This window comes from Diprion similis, chromosome 4 (genome assembly GCF_021155765.1).
Source record: "Diprion similis isolate iyDipSimi1 chromosome 4, iyDipSimi1.1, whole genome shotgun sequence".
Classification (NCBI taxonomy): Eukaryota; Metazoa; Arthropoda; class Insecta; order Hymenoptera; family Diprionidae; genus Diprion; species Diprion similis.
Window position 1 is genome coordinate 8,240,487 of NC_060108.1, and position 10,583 is coordinate 8,251,069.

The 10,583-nt window shown below is 39.6% G+C and overlaps 1 protein-coding gene across 1 annotated transcript; it reads right to left on the reverse strand.

The window, feature by feature from the left end:
* Positions 1-8,743: 8,743 nt before the first annotated feature.
* Positions 8,744-10,065, reverse strand: LOC124405886. Its single transcript, XM_046881152.1, has 2 exons — positions 8,802-10,065; positions 8,744-8,757 (listed from the first exon to the last, which is right to left on the reverse strand). The coding sequence occupies exons 1-2, from the start codon at positions 10,063-10,065 to the stop codon at positions 8,744-8,746; spliced, it is 1,278 nt and encodes a 425-aa protein (XP_046737108.1).
* Between the last annotated feature and the right edge of the window lie 518 nt (positions 10,066-10,583).

A 10,583-nucleotide genomic window follows, 5' to 3' on the forward strand; every position in this document is an offset into this window, starting at 1 on the left:
TTAACAGAATTGAAACTATGAACTTTAATTAACCGAACTTTTCGGAAAGAGATTCAATTTACAATATTTCGTCAACACGTCAATGTAATTCAATATTCGTTCACTAAATCTTCATTCCTCTTTTTGGAAACAGCCAGCCTTCGAAATAATAGAAGCACGCCACGGCAAATCTACTCTTTCATAATCTTCGACACGGCCAGACTGACTTTCACATGTCCTTGTGTGCTATTAGACATATATATATATATATATATATATATATATATATATATATATATATATATATATATATATATATATATATATTAATAAATGTTTCATTTCATGCGTATAACATCTGTATATAAACAACTATCGTAAGACGTCTACCAAAAACGTTGAATAAACCGATATAAAGGCGGACATTCTTCGTATTAAAATACATAGGTGCTGCACGTTAATTCTACTAAATGAAACGTTTTTTCTTAACGAATTTCATACGCTTTATATACTGGCATTGTTTATTGGGGTATCCCTATAAGAAAAAGTCTGGAGAAGTGAAATCCGGAGAACGTGCGGGCTAATTAATAGTTCCCCCACGTGCTATTGAACGGCCAGGATGATTTCTTTCTAATATTTCTCCAGCTAAAACTGAAAAATGGGCCGAACAACCATCGTGTTGATACCACATATTCATTCGTTCTGCAATAGGTATGTCTTCGAGCAATATCGGTAATTCTCGATCTGAAAAGTCTCTGTACTTTTGTCAATTAAGTGTGCCTTCAATGATGTATGGTCCAATTATCCGACCCCGGTAAATTCCACACCAAACGTTCACACTCCATGGCCGTTGATGTTCTATTTCCCGTAGCCATCTTGGATTTTCTATTGCCCGGTAGTGCATATTGTGTCGATTAACTTGTCCATGATTTGTGAAAGTTGACGCATCTGCAAATAATATGTTCCGAAAGGAGGTGTTTTGTATTTACTGCAGTGCCCATTGACAAAACTCTAGTGCCATCATTTCGAACATTTTCTTTGAAATATTTGTTGAGTTTCAATTTTAAGACACTGATGTACTCATACTTTTATACTCGAAATTGAATACTCTTTTTATTTTCAAGATAAAAAATATACCATCCCATTCAAAAAACCAAAGGTAACCTTCGTATCTCCTTGGCGCCTCCACTTAATAAAAATTCAAGCGCGCCAAGTTCTGTCCCTTTCAAAACCCTACCGCTCTCGTCTGAAACTTTTTTTGAGATTTTGCTTCGTTTTAGAGAAAATCGCTCTGGTCACTTTAAATGCCCCACCCTGTTATATGTATGGACGTGTAAAATATGAATATACACCTATAACTTCACAGAATATTCAAATATTGATTCTACCTCACCTGACCGATTCGGTTTGCCATTCGACACTGCCCCCGCGTGATACGAAATAGTCATTAAATTTCTCCCGTATTGCCATTGCTCCTGTTGATGAATTTTCTCCGCTATTCTGACTTTCGCATATTCAAGAATCGATATTTTTATCAGGACTTTTGTGCGATTATCGATTGCCGCGTTACGCAAAAAGTTATGCAGACAACACGTGGCCAACAAAACTCTGTCAACATTCTCTGCGCTCATTCTTATTCGTCGTTGGTATATTCGAAATCTTTGACTTGGCAGTCCAAACGCATTCTCTGACATTCGCCTTGCACGTGAGAGTCGATAATTAAAAATGAGTTTTTACTTGTCACCCCGTATCAGTGAACGTGGAAACGGCAGTATAATGTTGCGTTTTAATGGAAAGGCTTCGTCACCCACGATCACATGTGGGAGTGGCTCATCACTTCCAGGTAATGGCTTGTCATCTAGAACATTAAATGTCCCATCGTTGGTAGCATTACCGAACTCGCTGTTCCTTTGTAAGCGTCAACATCAACGGCAATGAATCGGTAATCCGCATCTACAAGAGTTATGAGAACGATACTGAATGTACTCTTGTAATTGCAAAATAACGACCCTGTCTTCGCTGGCAATTGGATTACTATGTGCCTGCCGTTGAGAGCACCGATGCAATTCGGAAAATGCCATCCATTTTCAATGGATCTCCATGCTTCGGTGGTAGGCGCCGGCATTACGATCGTTGATAATCGCTCCCAAATTGTTGAGCATGTCAGATGCACAATTTCCCGTAAAGTTGTGTGTCCAAGGCGGTAACTGAACGCTATCGATTTAAACGAATCGCCAGTCCTCAGAAACCTGTAAAAAGGAACAGTGTTTAATGGAAGTACATATGTACATACTGTGACACTCGGCCAAGTGCACTTTATATATAATATATTTTTGTTGGGCTCCAATTGCTTTTTTGCAATATATCTAAAGAAAGAAGCAGAAATGTAAAACGGAGAGCAATGGGACCCTTCTCAGGACGTTTGGACTTTACCATGGGCGGTGAATCATCTTGGTATAGATGAAGAAGTGCAGGCCATGAGTTGGTTAGACAAGGCGAACAATTGTGTATTTAGAGATTTATCAATTTTTGTTTATTCAGGAAATGATCAAGGTAACATGACGTATGTGCGGTAGGAATATAAGTGTTGGGTGTCTAGGAATTAGAACAATATCAAATGTATTTGGATTGGACGAGTAGTTATGGTGAAGTTGACTTCTGCTATCGAATAATTCGTTGAAAGGACAATTAATACCTATATTATCATAGGAGTATATTTGATGAAGCAAAAGCAATGATTAATAGTGAACTTTCGGTACATGAACATATAACAATAACTAATGGTAACACATCCACTATTGGATTGCTATAAGTTGAATAGTAATTTCGCGTTCGGCTTTGTCCTTCTTAATTTTACAAGGGCCTACTGACGATATGAGATTTTTATGTTGAACGAGAAAATGAGGTTACATGAGTAACGTAATATTCGCAATAGTGCATAATACGGGAAGTTGTATATTTGAGTTGACTGGGCGAATTGCATAAAGCTGAAAGAATGAATTTAAATACTAAGATCTACTCCTTGTTTGCAAAAATTAAGACAATTTGGCGAGCAGGAAGCACCGAAGTTAATCCGCGGGCACCACTGTTGATTTAACTCGTAATATCGAAGGGTCGGACAGGCAAAAGGACCGAAGTACGGCCCGCGATGCGTCGCCAACAAGAAGAGTTAATAAAAAATGAATTTAATGAGCAAGGATTCTACGTTAACTCTCGACCACAAGCTGGAGACAGGCAGAAAGACCGAAGTACGATCCACGATGGGTGCCCTCAATATGAATGAACAGTCTGATTCGCTGGTTTGATTGGTTAATTTAGCTATAGTCATTCATAATTTTGTGTTGTTTTGTTTATGCGAAAAATAGCAAGAGAGTCGGTACTGCACGGCAGCTCGAGTGAAGCTCGTTGCTGGCGGCCGCGGTCCGCTAGAGATTGTGAGGTTCTGTTATGCCCTACACATTCATTTATTTCTGATAGGAAGAGTCTCTCTATCTACTAAAAAGATTTGTGGAAATACGTGAAGTTAGCGTTTTCAAGACGCCTGAGGTTCGCGTTTTTAAGACGCCTGAAGATAGCGTCTTTAAATGAAGATAGCAGTTCAAGCAGAACACGGCTCCACATTCTCTGCCGGACCGCGGCTGACAGCGACAAGCTTCACTCGATCGGCCGCATGGCACCGCCTTCCTCGCAATTTATCCCATAGACAAATTAACATATAATTATAAATAAGTGGGTTCGATTAATCTGCCAATTCAGAAATTCTAATTCCGACTCATGGCAATGCCTGTTGAAGCCACAGCAGAAATAGCTGTGTGAGGTGGGAAGCGCCGAATCTCTTGGCACATGGGCTCATAACCCATAACTGACGGTCTGAGAATAAAAAAAAAGAACCCCTCTGTTTAATAAAAAAAATCCGTGTCAGAGGGACGATATTTTTCGTAGTCCGGGAGCAGCGCTCCGTAGTATTCGTAGTCTAGGTCGACGGAACCAGCATATTCGTGGTCAAGGTCCGTAGGATTATATTTGTAGTCGTACAGGAGACGATATTCTTCGTCGTCAGGGAGCAGGCCTACATATGACCGCCATAACCACAAAAAAAATAGATTACGAAGCGCAAAGCGAGCGACGAAGCGGGGTTGTATATTAAATAAATCATATATTGTTGCGTAATATCTACGAAGGCCGCGGCCCGCGAACGGACCCACCGCCCCGCCCGTACGCCACGGTACGATTTTTCTGAAACAAAAATTTGAAAAATTGATTATTCAATACTAATGCATCAGGAATAAAGAATAATTGAAGGATAGACGAAATTATAAACAAATATCACGATTTAACGTTATGCAAATTATCAATCTGAAATAAAATATTATAAATTTTATAATGAAATTACTATACATACCTTTCGTCGGCTCCAACGCCTCTTGGGAGCCGCCATCGTTATTTTTCGGCGTGCTCCCCTCATCGTCTACGATTTTATCTTGCTCTGACATCTGAAATAACGTTAAACATTAAATTATATATCAAATAGCATATGATAAATATGGATCTCCATAAAATGAATTAAATTTATATTGGAAATGGATGAATTATGAATGACATTGCAAATAATAAAATTTGTGAATTTATATTGAACAAAAAAAGTATGGAATGAGGATTTGTTTGAGGAGGTGATGAATTATAAAAATAAACACGTCATGGTAAAATTTAAATAATTTAAAAGAAATTAATACTTACGTTTTCGTTGTAATTCAAATAGCTTAGATGTGTTAATGAATTCAGTTTGTTAATTTTCACTATGGCAACTTATAAATTGTGTAAAAAATGAATAAATAATTCATGTCGGTTTTCATGTGACAAATATGCAACGCAGTTTGCGTTCAAAAACTAGATAGCAGCGTTATAAAAAAAAACAGAAGAGGTAGAGATACAAAAGTAAAGGCAAGTGCAAAAGAGATAACAGATCAATGAAAACACCGTGACTCAATTACGGAACACATTCAAAAACACGGGATGTGGATTGGTGAGTTTGATATATTGGTGTCATATGATAAGGGGTCGTCCATATATTGAATAACGCGATTTTGGACCATTTTAACACCACACCCTCCCCCTGTGACGAGTCAATCAGCAGTCGGGCCGAACACCTGTTCACCCGTTAACCGATTCCTGAAATCGACCCGCTGCCGCCACTTCGTCACTAGGCCCCGAACCCTTCGGGCCGCGCGCTACCCCCAAGAGCCGCGCGCAACCCCTAAGGGCCCCAAGTGCCCGCCAGGCACGCGCGCTGTTCGCATCAAGGGTTCTGCGAGGCAACGCTTATGGAGGGCCGTTTGGCCCATTGTAAAACTAGTCTCTGCTACACCAGGCTCAGACTCATCCAGCAAATAGGCGCGACTGTTATCTCGTAGTTGGAAGTGTGAATAGATTATGCTAGCCGCATATATCTATATCACACCATAGAATCACCTGTCCATCCTTCCGCCGAAATATATACACCGTTCCGTCATATGTATATATATGTCAGATACTCGATAAATTATAAGAGAATTACACAAATTAATTACAGTGACACGGAAAACACAACTTTATTCAATCTTTAGAATAACAAATCTATTTGAAAAACAGTAACCAAGCCAAACAACAAAACAACAACAATCAAACTAAAACAAGCCATCGCAATATTACATAACCGGCGACCAAAATACAATAACCGAACAACATGGTAATGGTGATGTGACACGGCCATACTGACTAGCATGCGTCTCGAGTGCCAAGTTTTCATTCTTCTAATTCATTTCTGAAACAATAAAACAGACATCGAACAAACCATCATTAGTTCTCGTTCGGCTTTCCTGAGCATACAAGTCTGGCATCTTAGCTCAGCTGAATCCCATGATATCTCTACATCATGTGTGCAACCATGTTCATCGTTTTATCTATTTCATGACATTTCTCAAATTCCAAGGCACCAATAGCTCTGCAGGCACGCCTTATGCATCCTTACACGTTATAACTATTGCCTTCATCTACAATAGCTCTGCAGGCATGCCTTATGCATCCGTACATGTTCTAACTATTGTTTCTATTCACAATAGCTCTGCAGGCATGTCTTTATGCATCCATACATGTTCTAACTATTGTGACTTGCCGAATCATTCTCAAGTTTCATTTAGGCTTTGGGTTCGAGGATTCTGGGTGATCAAGTCACTTCGCGACTTTGTTCTTACCTTCTTCGCTTTCTGTGACACAGCTATCCTGACTCGCGCCATGTCCAGGAGCTGCGATCAGTTTATCGTGAGACACCTTAATACTATTACGACCTCTAAATCCGGAGAAGCCTACCTTTTTAACTAAATACCTATCATTGGGAAGTTTCATGACAACTTCTAGAGGACCACGATATTTTGCATCTAATTTTGTCTTAATTCTATCATTGTTTCTAACCATTACGAAATCCCCAATTTTAAATGATTTAACTGGTTTGTTCCTTCGATCAAACCGTTCTTTTTCTTTCATGGCATTTGTTGTAATACTACTTGTAGCCTCTGCTCTGAGCTGAATTGAATTTACATTATCAGTTTTTACGCTCCTATGCTTCACACGTTCTATCTCTATCGAATTTATTTTTGTACCAAATAAAATTTCAGCAGGACTTTTTCCTAACGTTTTCTGAACAGTTGAATTTATCGCAAGTTGTACTTTACCTAACTCGGCCTGCCATTTTTTTCCTTGAGCTTTGCATACTGAAAACATATTTCAGATGGTTGACATAACTCGTTCAACTTGACCGTTAGCTCTAGGCGTTCCGGAAGCTATGAAGTGAACCACAATATTCTTTTCATCGCAGTATTTCTTAAACCGTGCATTTGTGAACCCTGAACCTTGGTCACAAATGATTCGTCTCGGAATTCCAAAAGTAAAAGAGTGTTTTTCTAACTGATTGATTGTAGTTTCTGTATCTAAACGATTTATCAAATTTAGCGTTACGAATTTTGTAAATCCATCTATAATTACAAAAACATACTCTTTCTTGTCAGAGGGACCTGATAATTTTCCGGATATATCTATGTGGATCGTATACCACGGAATATCTTTTTTTTCTATAGGATGCAGCTGTGCTTGCATCGGTCTTGACACTGATTTACAAGTCTGACAAAGAATACAATTTTCAACAAATTTCTTAACACGCTTTGACATATGAGAAAACCAATACAGCTCATACAACTTATCTAAAGTCTTTTCCCAGCCCAAATGGCAGATATTTTCATGTATGTGATGTATGAGTGACCATACCATCAGTCTCGGCACTACAGGTAACGTTAGCTGTTTCGATTTTCTGTTTATCGTCCGCATCAAGATTCTGTCTTTGATTGAATATGTTTTTGCTCTCTCTGACCCTTCCATTACCTCTCGGTACAAAGTTTTTATTTCATTATCTTTTTGCTGAGCTACGATCAACCAGTCATCAGCTAATTCAATTATTTTATTCAAATCTTTCTTGACTATTTTCAGTACACTTTTTGTTGTAACTGGATTTCTTGATAAAAAGTCAGCATGCTTCATTCGTTCACCCGCACGATATTCTATTTCAAAATCGAACGACTGCAAATATGCCCACCAACGATAAACTCGTGGCGTAAGATCTTTTTTAAGGCTTGCGGCTTTAAGCGAGTTACAATCAGTCACAACTAGAAATTTCCTTCCTTCTAAATACTGTCTAAAATGTTTTATTGCATTAACAACTGCAAGAGTCTCAAGTTCGTAAGAATGATAACGAGTTTCGGCATCTATGGTACGTTTACTATAATAAGCGATTGGATGTTTTTCTTTATCAACACGTTGTAACAATACGGCACCATATCCGAGTGCGCTAGCGTCAGTATGTAATTCGATTGGAAGATTAGGGTCGAAAATTCGTAGTAACGGTTCTGATGTTAAACAATTAACAAGTTTGGCCCTAGCATGAGTGTGTTCGTCTGTCCATGTAATCGTTTTGATAGTACCTGCAGTAAGTTTGTATTAAGGAGCAGCCACTTGGGAGAATCTCGGTATAAACCTACGAAAATAAGATGCTAGCCCTAATAATTGCCTTACCTGGGTCTGTGTTCGAGGAATAGGTGATTGCACCAGAGCTTCGATTTTTCGAAGGTTGGGCCTCAACTCTCCATGTGACACAGTGTACCCCAGGTAATCGATTTTGGTTTTCAAAAATTTACATTTTTTCAAATTAAACGAGAATCCTTTCTCCGCAAGTTTTGCCATCACGATTGCCAACCTATCCAAAGTTTCCTGTGCAGTTCTACCAGGTATAAGAACATCATCCAAATAAACAATCGCAAAAGAATATCTCAATTCTCCCAACTCGTTATTAATTGCTCTCTGATACACGGCAGGTGCATTCATTAGCCCGAATGGCATTGTTAAATATTCAAACTGTCCGTCTGGTGTAATAAAAGCAAGCTTCTCTATTGAATTTTCTCTAACGGGTATCTGATGAAAACCCGCCGTCATATCTAATGACGAAAAATAGTATGCACCGCACAATCGATCTAATTGATCTTGAATCAGCGGTAAGGGATAACGATCTGCTACCGTGTTTGCATTTAATTCCCGAAAATCTACACACAATCTATCCGATCCATCGTTTTTCTTAACCAAGATGATTGGACTAGAAAACGGACTCCTACTTTCTCGAACGATTCCTGCCTTGAGCATTTTATCTACCATTTGCCTAACGTTCTCTCGTTCTACAATTCCAAGCTTATAAGGTCTTCTCTGTACAATTTTATTTTCATCTTTCAATCTAATTTCAAAGCTACCAGGTGTCACACGAATCTTAGGAGCTTCAACGCTCATATGTTCCTCGTACAGTTTCAACAATTTTATAAGTGATTCTCTCATGTTATCCATATCGCAATCTACGGTGTCAGAATTAGTTGTTACAGCACACGCGCCAACAAATTTGTTTAATTTTGCAAATGTAACCATGGTTCCGTCTAACGTGACTGAGACACCATTTGCCAACAATTCTTGACCCAAAATTATTTTCATGGACAAACTTTCGTCCGGTACGACATATAAATCAATTTCAACGTTGATACCATTCAACTCTGCACACACGGAGATCATTTCACGGCAATCTACATACCCATTTCCTATGCCCCTCAAACGCATACAAACGGCTTTTCTTTTACCAGGCAATCTCTCTGCCAAACTCTCTGCTACAAGAGAACAGTCCGAACCAGAATCGAAGATGAACGTCAAGACCTTACCGTCAGCGAGGTTCAAAGTATTCTCAGTGGAGGTAGATTTACAAAGCCTCACTACCTTCTCGTTCTTCTTTGGGCAACTCGGGGCAATGTTTCCCTCTTCGTTACAGTTGTAGCAGGTTACCGATCTCCTTGTACCCAAACCTCTACTGTCAGTTCCCTTGCTGTCTCGAGAATAACTGCCACTCTGTGTCCGCAGAGCTGAGCGACATTCGGCCTTCCGATGTCCCTTTCTTCCGCAATTGTAGCACTCGACGTCAAAACGATGCGACTTTCCATCTCGCGGCGCCAAAATCTTGGTATGTGGACCAGGGAGTCTGGAGGATGCACGCGGTTGATGGTAGTCGGTCGTTCGTCCATCGAGGTACGCCATCGCTTCTTGCAAGCTTTTTGGTGATTCGCGGACAAATATGTTGCGAACGAATCTATTTTGTGCCGAATACGACAATCCTGCTAGTTGAGCGGCGGTCTCATCCACTGTTGTTCTTTCTTTGAGCCACGCTTTTAACTTTCTCCCTCTCTTCATGAAGTTTTCCAGCGTAAACTCTGCGTCCTCCGCCCAAATCGTGTGCAGTTCCGACGCAACGTTCTTATTCTTCGCATACACACTTAAAAATTCAGATCGTATTTCCACCCAGGTTTTCCCTGACGGATCCATACCCGTGAACCACTGAGCCGCTTCGTCCTTAAACGCTTTCGCCAAATGCTGGATCACTTTATAATCATCAGGATTATAACGGCGAATCCATCCGTCAACCATTTTCACCCAACCGGTTGCATCAGTCATTTTTGGATCAAATTTCACAAGATCCATCGGACCACGTTCTCGTCTGGAGAGCAGTGCAAGCAGTCACAGATTCTCCTCCTCCAATCTTGCTTGACGTTTATTGTGTTTACGTCTTCCATGCTTCCTTCTTCGCAAATCACCAGAATTACCGACCAAATCATTAGAATTATTTTCGGATGATTCTGATGTCGTCGGGGATCGATGACGTCTTTTCCGTTTTCGAGAAGTTTCTACCCTGCCTGTGTCACGCTGTGTACTTCTGACACTTTCTTCTACATCTTCTGCCACACTGAAATTCTCTTCATTTCTTTCCATATCTATCTCAAAATTTGTCACTTTACACTATAACGTGTTTAAACGTTCTTTATCCCACTTCGGATGTCAGATACTCGATAAATTATAAGAGAATTACACAAATTAATTACAGTGACACGGAAAACACAACTTTATTCAATCTTTAGAATAACAAATCTATTTGAAAAACAGTAACCAAGCCAAACAACAAAACAACAACAATCAAACTAAAACAAGCCATCGCAATATTA